Source organism: Gadus chalcogrammus, chromosome 23, assembly GCF_026213295.1.
Source record: "Gadus chalcogrammus isolate NIFS_2021 chromosome 23, NIFS_Gcha_1.0, whole genome shotgun sequence".
In the NCBI taxonomy this organism is placed as follows: Eukaryota; Metazoa; Chordata; class Actinopteri; order Gadiformes; family Gadidae; genus Gadus; species Gadus chalcogrammus.
In genome coordinates, this window is record NC_079434.1 from 20,174,127 (window position 1) to 20,193,409 (window position 19,283).

General features: G+C 43.9%; 1 protein-coding gene across 1 annotated transcript in view; it reads left to right on the forward strand.

Annotated features, from left to right (window-relative positions):
• Positions 1-8,855: 8,855 nt before the first annotated feature.
• Positions 8,856-19,283, forward strand: part of LOC130377031 (cadherin-6-like) — a 136,775-nt gene continuing 126,347 nt past the window's right edge. Inside the window, exons 1-2 of the mRNA XM_056583969.1 lie at positions 8,856-8,934; positions 9,067-9,191. Coding sequence (XP_056439944.1) covers positions 8,856-8,934; positions 9,067-9,191 — 204 coding nt within the window. The remainder of the gene's footprint in view (positions 8,935-9,066; positions 9,192-19,283) is intronic.

Consider the following 19,283-nt stretch of genomic DNA (forward strand, 5'->3'; position numbering starts at 1 on the left):
TCCCGACACTGTCATCACACTGATTCTTATCAGAAAAATACACATCGATGATGAAAAAACAAGGAGTTTGTTCTGGCATGGGTGTGAATATAAGGTATTATAAATAGATGTGGAGGAGAAATTGTAAACGAGGATGACATTTTATCACTTGTTTTACATGTGCACTGAACATGACTTAATGCAGTTAAGACGAAAATCATGTACCCTACTCACACACACGCAAACACACACACACACACACACACACACACACACACACACACACACACACACACACACACACACACACACACACACACACACACACACACACACGCGCACGGAAACACACGCACGCACACACACACACCTACAAACACACACACACACACACACACACACACACACACACACAAACTGACACACACACACACAAACTGACACACACACACACACACACACACACACACACACACACACACGCGCACACACACACACACACACACACACACACACACACACACACACCCACAGACACACAGCAGCAGCAGCTCCACTGATTAAAATGAATCCAATTTCATCCCTTAAGGTTGCATCCAATGTGTTATGAAAAGCATTCAACCTCTTCCGCTCCATGTTCTTGATCTTTATGTATACCTGCAGAACAAACCAATGAAGTGGTTTATTGAGGCACATACGTGTGTGTTTGTGTGTGTGTGTGTGCGGGTGTGTGTGTGTGTGGTTGTGTGTGAATCTGCAGCTTAGTGACTGGCTTATACTGATTACTACCAATCCAAGTCATCCAAACATCAGCAATCACGACTCAGAGTATTGGCTGTGAATCATGAACACAATACACGCAAGGGAATGCATGCACAAACACACACACATACACACCAACACAACTCATTGTTACAGGAGCATGCATACACACACACTCACACACCATAGCACAAAGACACAACTACGGGACCAAAAGCACACATTGTTCTGCAGAGATTCGCCCTGACCCACAAACACGCTGGCACTCCTACACACATACCTACTACACACACATACACAGGATATAGCACACATCCGCGCACACTCTCACTGTCATTAATTATAACGCACACAAACACACGCACGCACACACACACAAACACACACGTGCGCACTCTCACACACAAACACACACACATCAAGAAACACACTCATGCACAAATACCTACACGCACATATACACATGATTTAGCACACATCCGCGCACACACTCACTGTCACTCCTAATCACACACACGTACACACATATGCACACATACACACACATGCACACATACACACAAAAACACAAACACAGTGGCACTCCTACACACATACCTACACGCACACATACACATGATTTAGCACACATCCGCACACACTCACTGTCACTCCTAATCACACGTACACACACACATACACACTGGCACACACACCCACACACACACAACACACTGGCACCGCACGCACCTAGTTATTAGCCTAATGCCGCAACGGCATCAGCACATTTTAAGTATTCTCCTTCATTGTCCCTTCAATCAGGGCTGTTGTTCCCGTTTCCAACAGACACCAGTGATCCGAGGTAGAGATCTGATCACAAGCTGCTGCTCTCCCCCACACCTTCCCCCACACCCTCCCCGCTCTCACCGTGATGGAAGTTATCTGAGCGGTCGCTGTTGGCTTCCTCCTCCCCCTCCCTCCACTCTCTCTACTTCCTGTCTATCGGGTGGCTGACAGCGGATCATGTCTTCCAACAGAGATGCGCACCACTCCCTCTCCCTCTCCCACCCCGCTGTCACTTCTCATTAGCCAGATATGAATCTGTCTTGACGTGGTGGTAATTGGTAAATGGTAATTTCTGAGAGGAAATTCCAACAGAAGACGTCCTATCTTCTTTTATTTGGTGCGTCTTGATACGTGGGATTATGACACACGGGGAAACGATCGGAAGGGTAAAGCGAGCTTGGGTCTTTTTTTTTTTTCCTGGTTTATTTCTTTGTCTATCAGATCGCTAAAGGTTTCCGATGTCTTAGTATTTTGGGGAGGCTGTCTTATCTGTCCATAATTGGCTAATCGGAGCTGGGTAAGGCTGCCGTGCCTCATCCCCGGCGTTCTTTAGTCACCAAGGAAACGTTCAACAACATGATATCGCCTCCTTGCCGAAGCCAGTCCTCATCCTCCCACCTACCCCCTCTGTTTTTTTGATGCGTTTTTTTCCCTGCATTTTTGTGCCTTTATTATTCAAAGGCCTGTGAATATAGGCCAGGATTGAAAGGTTGAACGAAAGCGGGAATGACCTGTAGCATAGGCACGGGCACAGGCCTGGAATCAAAGCAGCGGTCCCTGCAAGGTGTGCAGACTACAAGAATAAAGTAAAGCCCCCCCCCCCCAATAATATTTGAAATCAGTGTTGGCTGACAAAGACAGGTAGACATCAGCGTGTGGCCTCACAAGCTCATTAGGCTACCTGATTAGCCCGATGCAACTCAGGAGTGCATCCTGCAAATCCGCATCAACACTTTAAAATAAAGATGAGCAGACAAGGGCCTGTCCAATTAGAAGTCTCCTTCTCCCCCCCCCCCCCCCTCCAGCTTACGCCAGAGGAGAGACTTGTTCCACTATTATGGCTGAGCTTAATTGGATTCTCGGTGGGTATCTAACTCAATACGTGAGTGAATCCTATGGTATGGATATGTGTCAATCATCTTTGTTTTCCCTTCCCAGTGTATTGTGGATTCAATTATAGGCACGTCTCAGGAATAACTTGGTTTCTCACCGGAGTATCACACCCCGACCTCTCTTTCTCCCTCCTCTACGTCAACCATTTTTGTGATCAAGTCCCTTTTTAAAGTCGTTAATGGATTTAAATCGAAGGACAGGGTAGTGTGGAGATCGCACTCGAAAAATACTTACTTAGCATTGAGTAGCATCTTATCCTAGCTACCTTTGTTGTATAGGTGGATGGGGTTAACCTATAGCGATTGTTAGTGCACTTTTTTCTATGAATATCTGAACTGTACCAACAGCAATATACTGCTTCTCTTTCTTCTTTCAAATGTACTCATTGTAAGTCGCTTTGGATAATAACAACGGCTAAACGCCCATAGCCTATGTAAATGTAAATAGTGCAGTGGTAAGGGTGTTTGACTTCCTGGCCAGCGGCTCTGGGTTAGATTCTTCAATATCCTCCGCTGAGCCTGTTGTATCCTCGAGCAAGATGCCCTAAACCACTACCTCCTTCTTAATGACATATCTGGATTCATTGTAAGTGGCTTTGGAAAAAAGCCTCTGCTAAATGACTTAATAGTGACTTATAGTAAAGGGGCTTACTAATGAGATCACCGATGAGCACATGGACTCGCTTGAGTGCTTTACAAATCTATGTACACAGGGGCAATATTTGTCCCCAATGGTCAAATGACACATTTAACAATCCACGTGATTTGCCCTTGGCCTTAATTTTTCGCCCTTGTTTACACTGATGTCTAATCATTTTCATCCTTCTCTCATAAAGGTCTATAGGTTTATGCTAACCAGAAAGGTATAGCCGCAAAGTGTTCTTCTTCCTGTTCTGCCTCGTCATACTTCCTGGAGCTATTCTCGGGGAGGCATGAGTCAGCGAATATGATGGGTAAACACAGAGAGAAAATAACAGAACCGCAAACAAATCTATTGTTTACCGGGGCTCCTGGGCGCCGCGGTCGTGCTGACGGCAGCTGTCCCAACCCCTTAGCCCAGTGTCCCCGTGACGGATGGCCTCCATATTAAACCCTCCCAGAAACGGTGGCTTTATAGACCTCAACTCCCAAACCAAGGAAGACAGCAGGTCAAAAAAGTACTTTTTGGGATGGGGGGTTTGGGGTAGAAGTCATTGCCACTTTAAAGATAGTATCTGTGTTGAATGTGCTGTCTTTATCAGCCGCCATTTCGTTTTTTCTCCTGCTCCTTTATTTATATATATATATATTTTAATGTGGACAGGAGTCTCCTCAACAACACAGCAGATAAATTGAGTCATTATGGAAATTAGGAAGAGAAGCATAATCACCCAGAGAAAATTAGTCGTTAATGAAATAATCTAGGTAGGTTTAAATGATGAAGTTTATGTTTTTTAATTGTGTTAGGAGGCTTTTCTTTGACTTTATTTATTAATATGCATAAGAGGCGGTAATAGAGTTTGCGCAGACGTACACACCCGAGACATCAGACAATCACTGATTATGGTTTCAATCCCAGCGCAAAAAAAAAGGGAAAGAACAATATGGCCAATTTCTCAGAAAAGATGGAACTTAATAAAAACTGTCTAAGCACTGACAGTCCGCCCCAGCCTACTGAATTAGACGGGCTAAAAGATATTGTCCTGGCATAGAAATCATAAATCATAAATTGCTATTGCAGTTCCACTATGGAAGAAAATGAAGAATATTTATTCTGGCAGCGGTTTCTGGTCTATATAAAAAGAAAAGAAGAGTGAAGAAGAAAAGTACATGCCAGTCAATTTACTTGATTATTATTGATGACAACGTAACCCAAGGGTTTACGTGGCATTGAAGGTAATAACGTTAAGAAAACTAACAGCTGATTGAAGCAATTATGCTTTTAATTGACTCTGCTGACAGTAGAGAACTAATGGACTAAAGTCTTTCATATTGTTTCATAATGACAACGGTTATTCCATTTAAATTGCAGCATTTATTGGTGTGTAAGGTTTCCCGATGTTTGATGGAAAGCGTGCGAGCGTGGATGTTGTGACCCCCGCACAATGGTTCAACGACAAGATTAGACGTAAATAAATAATTACGAATCCTGCCTTATTCTGCATATAAATAGGCTTCATTAGCAGACAACCGCAGATGTTTTGTTGATCATCTCTACCTTTGGAGAAAAAGCAATTCTGATCCCTAATTGATTGCAAGGGGATTATCCCGGATTTATTAAATATTAAGGCATTGACTTTCACTAATGGTGATAATTAGGGGTTTATTCAAACTCAAGATGAAATTGGCATTAAATGTGCATGGAAAGTGATTCATTACAGGCGCTGGTAGTCTATTCATCAATTATGATTTCCATTACCTATCATAATTAAGTATGCTCCAACTGAATTGATGTAGTCTGGAACTCTCATTACGGCGTGATGCAGATTAACAAATACATTGGGCTTTATATTGAAACATCTTGACATGCCATGAGTGCAGAATAATCACCTATCAGCCAGGGTAAGTGATCAATCAATTCCTTGGTCTTATCTCCAAGCCTCAGTCCTGCATTGTTTCTCCCCAGCCCATTAATTAAAAACTACATGTGAATGGATCAGAACCGGGGGATTTCCTTTGTATCCTTTCATTCTATATTTCTATTATAACGGCACCCCATGGGATTTGAAGGACTTGGAAATATAATTTAAGTATGTGTAATTATAAGATAAACTTGCCTTTTTTTGGAGTCATATTTTCTATCATAAAAAATAATGTAGTAGATGAGGAGTTGGACTTTGAGCTGAAAGGTTCTGTGTTTGATCCCAAATGTCCAAAACCTGCCAGAGGCCCTTGAGAAGGATGCCCATCTGTGCTTGGTGAGGTTCATTGGTACTTGACTCTGATTGGCTGCAGGTTTCTTTGGATAAACGGCAGCGTCAAAAGGACAAAATCGAATTGTATTAAAATAAACAAAGCTAGAGGAGAAGTTGAAGCTCACAGCAACCACCGAACCCTGAGTATTTGTGTGTTGGATCTCACGGGGGGGGAACAGACACCCAGTGCATCGAACGGATACGACTGCTCACCGAATGACTCAAACCCTGCTCGATTCAGAAGGTAACACCGATCGAACACACACGCCACACATTGATCACACACACCTGGGCTTTGCAAGGTCGAGGGGGAGTGCAAAAAAAAGGCAAAAGAAAATCATGCGAGCAGCTCCCCGTGAACTATTTGACGAAGGCTTCGATGGAAAAGGGGTGAGAGAGAGAGAGAGAGAGAGAGAGAGCGAGAGAGAGAGAGAGAGAGAGAGAGAGAGAGAGAGGGAGAGAGAGAGAGAGAGAGAGAGAGAGCGCGCGCCCAGGGCCAGCCAAACTCAAGTGCCTCGCCATGCTGCCGGCCTGTGATTGGTGATTAGTGAGTCTTTTTGTCCCCCACCACAGACCCCGGTAATGGGAATGGGGGCTCCCACACACCCTCACACACACTCCAACAACCCCCAACTTCCCTCCCGCCGTCATCGTCGCCGAGGAGTTAATCACACAACAATGAGCCACGGAGGAGAAGGAGGTGATGGGGTGGGATGGAGAGGGGGAGGAGGAGGAGGATGAGGAGGAGGAGGAGGAGGAGGAGGAGGAGGAGGAGGAAGAGCGAGGAGGTTGAGTCGAGGCTGGAAAGTTCTGGAAACGAGGCCTCTGAGTTTAATTGCCTTTGGATAATCTTATTGTCTGGTTTAAGTGCGAGGGGATGACGACTGGCTGCTCTATGGCTCTGCAAACCCGGGGCTGACTGTCTTTCTGAAGTGCGGACGGGTTTGGAAACGGCTTTCGTCGATGACAGAAGAGCCAAAGACGTGTTGGGGGGGGGGGGGGGGGGGGGGGGGGTTGGACTGGATTCGGAAACAGAATGGCCCCCCCGTCTGAGCCTGGGTCTGAAGGCAGCTGCATTAATGAATCTGTAGAGGAAACGTGCATGGTATAAATGGCGACCTGGTGTATGTAACTCTATATGTGTGTGCTTGTTGCTGACAAGTCACTTCTGCCCGGGAACACGATCCGATCACAGATGATCAGATAATCACTTAAACGTACAAGCAAAGAACGCTGCCGAAATAAGATTGCGATCGGAGGGATGAATTGTTCGCGGCACGGTTCACCGGAGTGCAGACGTGGATCTCAGTCAGGCAACATGCCTCAATGGAGCAGTGTCATACAATAAGATGAAGGCTTTTTCACTCTCAGCCACAGAGAAAGCCAATCTGATTGGCAATCTGAAAGTGTCATCCAGTGTTTCCCTTATTATTTATTCCAGCAGCGGTACAGAGGTGTGTGTGTGTGTGTGTGTGTGTGTGCTGCTCTTTGTGCAGGTGAACCTTGTTGATGTGTGTTTGCATGCACGGTGCTGATGTGCGCGTGCACGGTGCTGATGTGCGCGTGCACGGTGCTGATGTGCGCGTGCACAACTCTGGTGTGCACGCGCACATGATGTGAGGGTGCACGACACTGATGTGTGCGCGTATGCGGTGCCGATGTGCAGGTGCTCAGAGCTGATGTGCGCGTGCACGGTGCTGGCGTGTGAGTGCACAGTGCCGATGTGTGTGTGCATGGCACTGATATGCACTTGCACATAGCTGAGGTGTGCAGGGCCTTAGAGGTTTCAGTGTGATCAATGACTCCAGTAGGGCTCGGGTGCATTCCAAAAGACATGGTCTCATACAGTGATATAACCATATACCATAACAAGAAATGGCGCGCAAACACACTATATGTGCAAGCCAAATGCATTTTGCATGGATGTTAGCGCAAATACAGTTGTTCAGTCTTCAATAGGCTACTTTCTATAAATAAGTCACATGTGATACTTTTTCTGTTTATGCTCTGTGCAATTATCTAAAACAGTTTATGAGCCATCAGTCATCGGTTAAGTTATATATGGCTGGAGTGATGGAATCTGAGGAAAGTCGAATATGGCTTCTTGTTGTCTTAGTTACAGAGTCTCATTAGGGAAAAAAACTTTGTGGAAAAATAGTATTGTTTTCCCGTCGACTTTAGTTTGATGCATGCTAGGTTTTATAACTAACAGGAATCAAGGTAGTCGGCAGGTGTTTCATAAAAGAAAACGTCTAATTTTGTTTGGTTATAAAAACAAGTCCGGGAAAATAAAATATAATCGCTATTTTCTCTTCTCTTCTTAAATTGTAATACATATTTACAAAGTCATGTGGAGCTCTACTGGTGGAGCATAGTGCTAATACTGTCGATGTTATTACGAATCTCCCACTGGAGCACCCGAGTTAAGAGATGGATGACCTCAAGGTATTGTAAGCCGTTTTGGATAATCATATGATATGCCCGTCCTCCATGGCCAAATTATACGATCATTAAATGAACCGGCCATACCAGCTCCCCCGGGAAATTAGAGCGAAAGGTTCAGAAAATATTAATAGGTATTGTATCGTCTTTAATGTGCATTTATGCATCTCAATGAACAAATCCAAATAACAACACAATATGACTGGATGGTGTCCTTCCTGTTTATGAGTCAAAGGTAATACAGCCATGGCTAATGGTAGACTTTGAACTTTGGGGTTGGACAACAGTCAAAGGCTGAATCCGAATACTTAGTACATACTATTTCTGTTCAGTGTCTACTACTTGACCGTACTACACTTGACTGTGTAGTACGGTCTACAGCTATGCGTAGAACACCTCCGAACGCTTCCGAACATCGCCGAAACTCCACCGGATGTTTCGAGATGACGTATCTCCCCTCAGATGCCGGCAAAATTACCTTGATAAGTTAACTGTTTTCCGTCTTGTCATCGTTGCTATTAAATTAGAAATATCTCTTTTTGCTTAAATACATACACTACTTTTTTACTCTTTTTAATGTCTCTTTTTTTCGCCGCTTTCTACGACGTCTTTCTGGTGGTGTCGGGTCAGCCATCTCTTCTTCGTTGTTGCATTGTGGGATAGCGTAGTGAACTCTGTTGTTTACTGTGGCGGTAGTACGCATTCGGAAACGTTTTCCGTACTACACAATGCGTACTGAGCATTCGGACGCGCTATATTTGTGGCGTGCTACAAAATGCATACTATATAGCAGTCAAGTATGAGCATTCGGATTCAGCCTTTGTGTAGTGTAGTGTGAATGATGGCTGGTTTAAGCCGCCTCACCAGGCCCAGAGTCAGACTGATTGGACTCTGGGTCTGGGTGAGGCTGCACAACTGTGGTGCGTTGAGCAATCAGTGTGCACCAGGTTGAACCAGCCATCTCCACACACACTCGGGGAGATCTCCTGCATGGCAGCATGACAACACCTCCTGCTCTACACTCAACCTCTGCAATAAACCGCTTTTAACAGCCCCACCACGCGGCACTGGTCAGGAGGAGCCCGATAAAAGCCCCCCCAGGGTGGAGTGCGGCGGCCTCCTGGGTGGTGTGCAGCAAACCGACAACGTCACAAGCTTGTACATCGAGTCCGGGCAAGTAAGCGTAGTGGCTGGGGTCGCCTCCCTGTCAATAGAGTACTGATTTGAAGGGTGACGTCACGTTTCCGTAGCAACCGATATTCTGTTCTTTCATCTTAAATTAACAAGGGGAAATCCTATGCCACTCAAACTTTTTATAGAAAATGGATTATTTTGTGAATTGATTTGCGAGTTTGCCTCACCAATGATGTAAGTAATATTGAGAATGATTGTCTTCAGATAAAAAAAAAAACTAAAGTAACGTTGGCGAACTTTTCCTTTTAATACCCCAGGGGAATACATGAAAGCCTCGACATGTTTCCATTGGTAGTGATTTTCACCTCTTGAAATTGATTTATTTTCATTTTGAAAGAAACAACACATCGCAGCAATGGATAACGCCATATCTCGTTTGGTTGTTTAGAACTGAAAATCCGGGTGCCAGGACAACATGACGTTTACACTTTAGTACTCTATACCGGCTACGATAACCTTGTCCGCAGTCTACCCATAGGCCCTTTTTGAGAATGATGCAGAACGCACAGATTGCTAATTCCACGGTAAATCGTGAAAAAGTGGCATTAAAGTGGTAAATAATTAACCACATGCACAGTTTGTGTGTGTCTTCATTGTACGTTTGGCCCATGGATTGAAACAATATGCCATGAGGCCATAGAACACAGAATATTGTAACTTTTGGCATTTAGTCAAAATTACTTCTCGGATTAGCTCATAAATCATCGGACGAATAAGATGTCAGAAAAGTTGGTAAATAAATGTTGTCTCGCTAAGGGAACAATATGAGTTTGGTTTTTTTCTTTTTTTGATGGATGAATACTGTTTCATGGCTGCCAGCTTATCAATAATTTCCCTTTAAGGTTGCTGGATATCTCCACAGCCTTGCACCTTAAGCTTAAATTAAAAAATACCTTTTTGACACACAACAACTTCAGTATTCGGAACACATTCTGAATCGGAACTTCTATATTGGAACACATTCTGAATCAGATCTTCTGAGTTTGAACACATTCTGACACAATCCACACCTCCATGATTCTGAATATCAGCGCGAATCCTAAGAGCACAAGTTCTGCTTATATTCCAGACGGCATGAGGTACTCCGATTGGTGTTGAAAGGAAAAGATTCCAACAGGACCTACCACCTGCCTACTGCGCTGGTAAAATATGCACTCATATATCTATATGTATAGATATATATATGTCTTTATATCTTTATTTATATATATACACTTGTGTCCACATCACTTTCACCCAAAGCCTAGTTATGGTACTTCTCCGGAGTGTGAGTGTGTGCGAGGAGGAAGAGAGGTCCTGTACAGGCTGTCAGATGCTGTAGCAGCGGCCCACCAATTACAGCACCCAGTCCAGCAGTAAGGGGAGGGGCGGGGGGGGGGTTGTCTCCACTGCGGTGACCCCCCCCCCCCCCCCCACAGCCACCATGCCTCGACTCAACCAGCATTACCGCGCTCCTGTCACTGTTTCATACATCCGCAGAGAGAGAGAGAGATAAAAAGAGAGGGATTGTGTATGTGTGTAGGAGAGAGAGAGAGAGAGAGAGAGAGAGAGAGAGAGAGAGAGAGAGAGAGAGAGAGAGAGAGAGAGAGAGAGAGAGAGAGAGAGAGAGAGAGAGAGGAGAGAGAGAGAGAGAGAGAGAGAGAGAGAGAGACTCTATAATTCCCAATCATCCCAATCAAAAGGAGGCAAGGGAGCGAAAACCAGAGCGCAGCAGTTGGGAGCGGGCAGTGCCGGCTCGGTCCGTTCATTACGGACAACACCCTAACGATCCCCCGCCATTCTGTCCCCTAGGATGGGGGAGACAATTGGCTGACAGCCGTGGTCACCCAGTGTGTGGTGAGCAGGTGCCTCATAAGTTCGGAAAGTTGGGAGTTCTCTTGGCTGGTGGACCGCCGTTGTGTGTGTGTGAGTGAGTGTCACTGAGTGGCGTGTGAGTGTATGTTTGAGTGAACTGTGTGTCTGTGTGTATGTGTTTGACGTGAGTGTGTGTTTCACTGCAGTCACTGCCACCATTTCTTCTGCTGTGTTTATCTCCGGATCTTTCCATCCTAGCGAGACGAGAGAGGGAGAGGGAGAGGGAGAGAGAGAGGGGGAGAGGGGGAGAGGTAGAGGGAGAGATAGAGAGAACTTGTATAACGACGTGCTCCTGCTCGCTTGCAGAGAGAAACAGGAGCTAATAAGACTAGCGCTGGGTTTGTCAGTTAAAGCGAGAATGAATACAGGGTTTTTTTTTAGGATGTGAAAGAGTTGGAGGTCTACATCGTTGACATTTCACAAAAAGAAAAAATGGCAGCCATTTTCTTGGTGGAGGAGCATTATGTCAAAATCGAGAACAGGATTTAATAGTTAAACAGGAGCCGATGCCCGTGACATTAACTTCCCCTTCAAGTCAAAACTGTGTAAGTGTGGTTTGAATTAGACATACTTTTAGAGAAGTGTTAATGAAATGTCAGTCGGTTGGATAGGCGTCCAGGCTAGCCAGTTAACTTAAGGCTAGCTTGTCTCTATACTGGGATGCAGTGACAGTTGATTTATTTCTTTTTGAAACTGCGACACATTTCCTAACTTTTTTTTTTTTATCTGTGGAAAAATAATCACTTCACAATCGAGTTAGGGTGTTGTGGTGGAACCATCACGTTTTTTCATCTCTGTCTCCGAGATGTTGAGGTGTCCATAACAAAGGATCATTGTGTGTTTGATCACACAACAACACACAACATGTCCCTGGAAAATGAATGGGTAGTAACCCCATAATTAAACCCTTCCTCCTCTTCAAAGTGTTCTAATTTTAAACATGTCACACTTTCTGGTCCGCTGGAAAGTAAACAAAACTGGCAGACTGGGTGAAATGCTTGATTCTAACAAATTCATAATCAGTCCAATGCAAGAATTTTCTTGGTTTATTTTTCAATGCAATTTTGCTGCAATACCTTTGGACGATTGTACAAATAAGAGTACAACAGTAAATGGAGGGATGTTTGCGGGAATCTGAGTCAGTCACATTGTCTGTGATTACTAGCAAATCAATGTCCTGTGGTTCGCCTGACTCAAGGATGTGTCTTAATTAGTCGGCTAATTGTTTTCTGCAAGCCCCAGCATATCAGGACCGTATAGAGACTGTGGTAATTATGTTATTTTAAAGCCGTGGTAGGAGTTTATACAATCAGCTGCGCCCCTAACTCCGTTGGATGAACTCTGCTTTAAAGTGGTTTGAAAGTGTGAGTTTACGGTTCTTCAGTGAATTCACCAGATGCTTCCATCCAAGTTACATTATGGCAATGGGGATTGTGGGGTGGGGGTTTGGGGTCATTTTGCTCAGAGATGCCGACTTGTAGACTGCGGATATTGGGGTTCGAATCGAGGCTTTAACATGGAGTCAAACACCCTCAGCACTTTGCAATTCTTAAAAGTGAGATCCTTGTTCTATTTACTGTTTAGTAATTTAGACACTTTTAGCCAAAGTGTCTTGGCGTGATTTCATTCGGGTATGAACCCTGATCATATCTTCAGCAACTTCTCCCACTAACGCTGTTTCAATAAACTCATTCCACCACAACGTTTGAGGCTAGCTTTTCATTATTTTTTACAGAGGTTACGGCTGGGATCTTGTGAGTGGTACGTTGTCACTTCTCTGTTTCAGGCACTTTAGGGCTCACATGAGATTTCAAGACTCAAGATTCAAGCGTGTTTTTTGTCCCATGTATACAAGTATACAGTGAAAGGAAAAAGTGACAGTGAAATAAAAGATACAAAACAAAAAAATGCAAGTGATTTGAATAAATGGCAAAGCAGTGAGAAATATTGAGCACTGGTATGCTGTTGCAGCATGTAAACTGGGTAATGTATGAAGAGGTGACTCTATGCAATGTCCTGAGTCCCCCAGTATCAACCTGTATCCAGCTGTCATGCTGGATGAGAAATTGAAGGATTTAGGAAATTATCAGACTCCCAATGACAGTCAGTGTAAAAACAAAACACACAGTACTGTGTACTGTGTGTTTTGTTGTTTGATGCAGTGATAGGAACAGAGCGATTGAGATGGGGCCGAGAAGCATTTTAAAAACGGTTAACATTTTGGATCTGGTTTGACTTGACTTTGGGTAGTCGATTTCTTTCAACATTAATAGTTTATGAATGAATACCCCACCGGGCTGTGGCTGTATGCTGCATCAGAGAGCAGAAATTGGATTAAAACAAACCAGTAGTTTTGAGTTATAGCAGAGATGCTAGGGGGGAGAGAGAGAGCTCGGAGCACCAGGACGGGAACCAACGGCTGCGAAAGGTGAAGTTACGCCTTGCATTCTGCTTTCGGTTCTGCCGAACAAATCGAATGTGCACCAGCTTTCAGAAGATTTTTTTAGCGTGTGTTTTATACAATGACCCGTTTACATGATGTTGGTTGAAACTTTTACAGGCATTTATGTTAGTTTACTACTGCTGGCCGAGTTTGTATTGACCAATTACATACATACAGATTCCCACCTAGTTCAACTGATGGGTCGAAACAAATACAAAGTCAAATGAGGTGAAACTCCCCCACACCTTGAACTGAGATTTGCATCTGCCGTTGGACTTTGGATATTCATCCAGAGACCGGGTTTAAAATGAACGAAGCAGTCGGATTGTAACCCGATGTTAACTCTGAATCAAACCACTGTCAGGAGACTCCCCGTTCTCTGTCGATTCTTCATCCCTGCTTCGAGAATTAACTTTTTGACACTGATTAAAATTCCTGAGGATCCCTGTCAGCAATGCTATGCTTTCATGAATTATGAATGTCAGTTCATCCGTCTCGGAATAGAAGCAGGTTAACATATGCATGATGCATGGCTAGGTGGGTTGCCACGGCGATGCATATGAAAGGCTCCCCAAAACACCGAGCGTTTTCAACCCGGTGGAACTCGGAGAAAGATGTGATACAGGTTTTTAGAGAGCGCTTACACAACCCAAACGGGTGGGGTTGAACCCGACCATTGGTTGAGGTTGTTTTCATGCTTGCCAGACAAGACTAGGAGGAATACAAGGTACGGCGACGTAAACATGTGCGCAAAGATGAGGTCTTCTCTCTCTCTCTCTCTCTCTGTCTGTCTGTCTGTCTGTCTGTCTGTCTGTCTGTCTGTCTGTCTGTCTGTCTGTCTGTCTGTCTGTCTGTCTGTCTGTCTGTCTGTCTGTCTGTCTGTCGTTCTGTCGTTCTGTCTGTCTGTCTGTCTGTCTGTCTGTCTGTCTTTCTCTCTCATTCTGTCGGTCTTGCTCTACCTCTGCGTGAGCGTTTGTGGGGAGTGTGTCGGAGCGCGACTGGTTTCTCTAGTGGTTTGGTTTTTACATACTTTTTCACTTTTATTTTTGTATTATTGTCACAAGCACGTTTGAGCACTGTTTCAAGGTTTTTAAAAATACGGCGGCAGCCAGAGATAAGCTGGTTGTTGGTTGTGCAAAAAAATGAACGCAGGTTTGAGAAATCTCTCGCGCCGGCATGGCGTTAAGGTGGAGTTTTCGGTGGAGGAACGTGGGTTAGCGGCTGGTGAGGTGGTGGGCTGTGATAGTATTAAGCCATTGTCCAGAATGAATGGCGCTGTAGTTATGTTTCTAGACGCCATAGATAAAGTTAACACTCTTGTCGAACGAGGCATCGTTTTGAGAAACACGCAATAATCCCTCTAAAAGAGTTATTCTGTCTAATTTGCCCTCCCTTTATAAGCGATGACGCTTTGGAAAGGGAACCGTCCTGTCATGGGCAGCTTGTGTCGTCTATGAAGATGATGTCATCGGGTTGTTAATTGCCTAAACTGAAACGCGCTGTGTCATTCAGGAGACGCGTGTATATGATCTTAAAGGCAGGAATTGATGAATTGAATTTGGCTATGAGGTTTAAAATTTATGGTTTTGATTGCAAGATTTATGCGACTACAGAAGCGATGAAATGCTTCGGATGTGGTCAGGTGTTGTCACGCTGTGCGCAGCTGTCCGGATGAAGTGACTGTGCCGTTGCCAGGGCCGGTGTAAGTACCATATCGGCTCGGCTTCCAGATCGGCTCGGGGTCCGTCGTCTGCTGATTACGTTACACAATATCATTGGCTGTACGCTTGAATGGGCGTACATTGTGATTGGCTGTACGTCGGACAGTTGTGATTGGCTGTTTTGTGCTGCAGCTCTGGCTGTAGTCATAGCAACCACGAGGCAACAGCGAGCACATGTGTGTGCGCGAGTAGGTCTATGGGTGTTTTCGAAACCACCTACTTGCTTCCTACTCTTACTAACTATGACGTCAAATTGAGTAAGCAGAACGTAGTAAGCGAGTTTTAGGTAAGCGAGTAGTATCCGAATGTCTTCTACTTCCGGAAAGATTTTGTGTAAGCATCGCTAGCTTACTAGACGTACTCAACCGCCCCAGAATGCACTGCGTCTATTCAAAAGAACAGTGGAAGCAATGGCGCTAAACGGGGAGCCGCAGCAGCAGAGCCCACAGCCATACCGATGTAATTGTTTAATAATTGTTTTTAACATATCACCGCAAATCCTTAGGTTAAAGATGTACTGTGACGTTAAATGTAACGTTTATATATTTATTTATAATATTTATTAACGGCGCCCGGCCGGTAGGTTATTGACGCGTCATTTGATTCACGTCATCTGAGGTGGTTAAGTAAGAACGGTCTTCCGAACGTCGATTACTCAAAATGGATTACTCAATCATTATTTAAGGATTCGAGTAGTAAGCCAAGTATTGAGTAGGTAGTAAGTAGTAATTAGTAAGTCATTTCGAACACACCCTATGTCTAGTTTCGGTTTGTGTTGCCAGATTGGGCATAAGTCCCGTTTTTCCAGCCTAACGTGATTCAAAGTAGCCAAATCAGGCTGAAAATGTGCCCAATCTGGCAACATGGACGGCTTATCTTAGCAGCCAAGATGATTCCGAGGGATGTTTTGTTTTTAGAAGAAAACTATCCGTACAGATAGGTTGGGAATGGTCTATGTTCAAAATGAAAGATCATTACAGGCTCTTTAATTTAGGCCATAAAAAACCTTATTGCTGTAGATAGCTATTGTGTGACGTAATCAGCAGACGACGGACCCCGAGCCGATCTGGAAGCCGAGCCGATATGGTACTTACACCGGCTGCGCAGGTGGAGCCCGTGGAGCCGGTGGGGCAACGGGCTCTGCCTGAAGCGGCGGGGGGTAGCGGTAGCGGGATTTTAGTGGTCGTTGGAGGCCTGGATTCGCAGCAACAGGCTGAGGTGGCAGAGACCGATACAGCAGTGCACCTTATCATTTTGAAGTCGGGAATATTTCAAACAGTGTTGATGCAAAGTCAGACAAGCAAATTCAGTCTCAAAGCATTGCAGAAACAAGTCATGTGGACATGACGGGGGATTTGTTTAATGAGGATCAAATAATGGTACAGGAGGATGGTACGCTTTTTAAAGTTCCACCCACCAAGAGAAAGCAAAAAAAAGATAATAGGAAAGGGGAATTTACTCCTGGGCCTTCAAGAGAACGGACAATTGAAGATGACACAGCAGGGTCAACATCAGATAGTGAGGGGGATTTCTCAGACTCGTCTCTTCCAGAAAGACTACTTCCAGATGGACAGGGGAGACAGGGTTATAGTCTAGATCAGGGATGGGGAACTGGCGGCACGCGGCCCGCGGGCATGTGGCCCGCGGCCCGCATGCCCACTCAGCCTGCACATAATTAAAAAAATAAATAAAAAAAATGATATGATTCTGGACGATTTTTTAGGTAGTGGCCATCGCCAAAATGCACCAGAATACAGGAAATCATCTACCAAATTCAAAATTATGTAGCTTCTCTCAGTTCACGTATAGTTGAAGTGTGCAGTCATGTGGCCCTCCGATGGTTATGATAAAAAATGTGGCCCTCTTTATCATGAAAGTTGCCCATCCCTGGAGTAGCATCATCATCACTGCCAGCTGACATCAGACGCCTTGCTAGAGAAAAACAGTTCCAGCCATCACATTAGGTGAGTCTAGAAATGCAGCAAACATGAGGCTTAGTAACACAGCAGTTATAGACTTTTTTTGTCTTTTTTTTCATCTTTAGTTATGTGTTCATAATGGTACGGCCCTCTGAGGACTTTGGAAAAATTGAAATGGCCCTTGATGTGAAAAAGGTTCCCCACCCCTGGTCTAGATCAAGTAAGAACGTTTTTTGGAAAATACTAAAGGCAAAAGAGACGTTGTGGTTGTAGATTATTTTCCTAATCGTTTGCTGTTAATTGAGACTGTGAGGAAACTAATTAGACACGGGGGCGGTGATGGTCTTGTAGAGACAGAGGTATAGGCTGAGGAAACTGGTGCAAAAGATGCAAATAAATGATGAAGATGAATGGCCAAACAGTAAATAACAATCTGTTGAGCGGATATAGGCCTACACTATTGATACGTTGCCTCTTGTTTTCAAAATTTTTCATAAACATGAGTAGTTTTAGGATTGCATCTTTAAATCTAAACAGAGCAAGGGACGTAAAGAAAAGGAATTCGCTGCATGAAGTCCTGAAAACAAAACAAATTGCCATTGCTTTTACCCAAAAAACACACAGTAGCAAGGACATTGAGGTCGAGTACTACATGGGATAATTGCAGTGAATGCTTTCATATCCATTTTAGACTCTGCCGTTTCAGATACATGCCCATTTTGTTCATGTAGAGACAATTTTTCACTGGTTTTTATATTGTTGCAGATTGACACCATTATTTTCTCTGCTTAGAAGTTTGTTCAATTCCTTTGGAGAGAATCTTAGCGAACAGTTTTTTATTTTTTGTTTTGAGATGATGAAAAAGTAAAAAGGGAGATTGATTAATTTCTTGTTTGGGCAAGCAAAACTTGCGATCTACTTTAGTAGGAAGCAGAAAATAGAAAGTGGTCAAGCTAAAGAGTGTGTTGCAACTTTCAAGGGTTTGGTAAAAGCATGGATTTTACTAGAATTTAAGTATTATGAACAGATGAAAGATCTGGATTCTTTAAAAAACATTTGGGATGTTGATGGTGTTTTGTTTACTTTCGTTGGTGCTGAGATACATTTTTTATAAGGTATAGGATAATATATATGTTTTGGAAAAGCTAATTTAGCTTTAAAAAAAAAGACCATTGTAAAGTAAGAAATGTTACAATAAAGTTATGTTAAAAATCGAATCTCTCTCTCTCTCCATCTTTCTTTCTTTCTTTCTTTCTCACTCCCTCAATCTCATTCTGTCAGTCTTGCTCTACCTCACTCTCTATCTCTACATCTCTCGTTCTCTCCCTCTCTCATTCTCAGTCTCTCAGTCTCTCTCTCTCGCTCACTCTCTCACTCACTCTCTCGCTCACTCTCGCTCTACTCCCAGCAGGTGTCATTCTGCTTGGCTTGATAGGTCAGGGCAACCGTTGCCCCGGGCAACTGATGCAAATGCAATAAACCAATGCGCCGTGCTTAGGACTCTCGTTCAATCCTTTTTAATTATTTTTTTACAGATGTGGATTCTCGCGCCGAGATGTAAAAAATACGGGTATATTGTGTGAATACAGAGTTTGATCTGTTATTTTCGTGCTTTTAATTGTAACATGGCAAGGTATTTGGCCCCAGGTGTAATCAAGTAATCTACTCTCCAGCCAAACAGATGTCTGTCAACACATGCCAGTAAGCCAATTGGAATTAATTATGTTTTCGCACCAGCCCATCTCCATTGCCCTGACAGTTATGAGTGTTGCGAGGGACACGCAGAGACATCTGTCACATCACTCTTACTAGTATTATACTCATTTAGTCTGAGCTTTTAGCCACGGAGAGTTCAGATGCAGATCTTTTGAGAGGCATTGAGGGGTACACTTTGTTATAATGTAAAACACTAGAGCGACTCCCACGATGAAAGAGCTTGTATCTGTTCAACAAGAACAACCTCATTCAGGTTTATCCTTATTGTCAATATTAAATATGACAGAAATCAATTTCAATAATTAATTATACTTATTCCCTTTTCAATTTGACCAATGGACAACAAAGATGCAACTTACACCACTCGCGTGCGTGCGCGCAGACACTCGCGCGCGCAGAAACTCAAGCACGCACCCACGCAT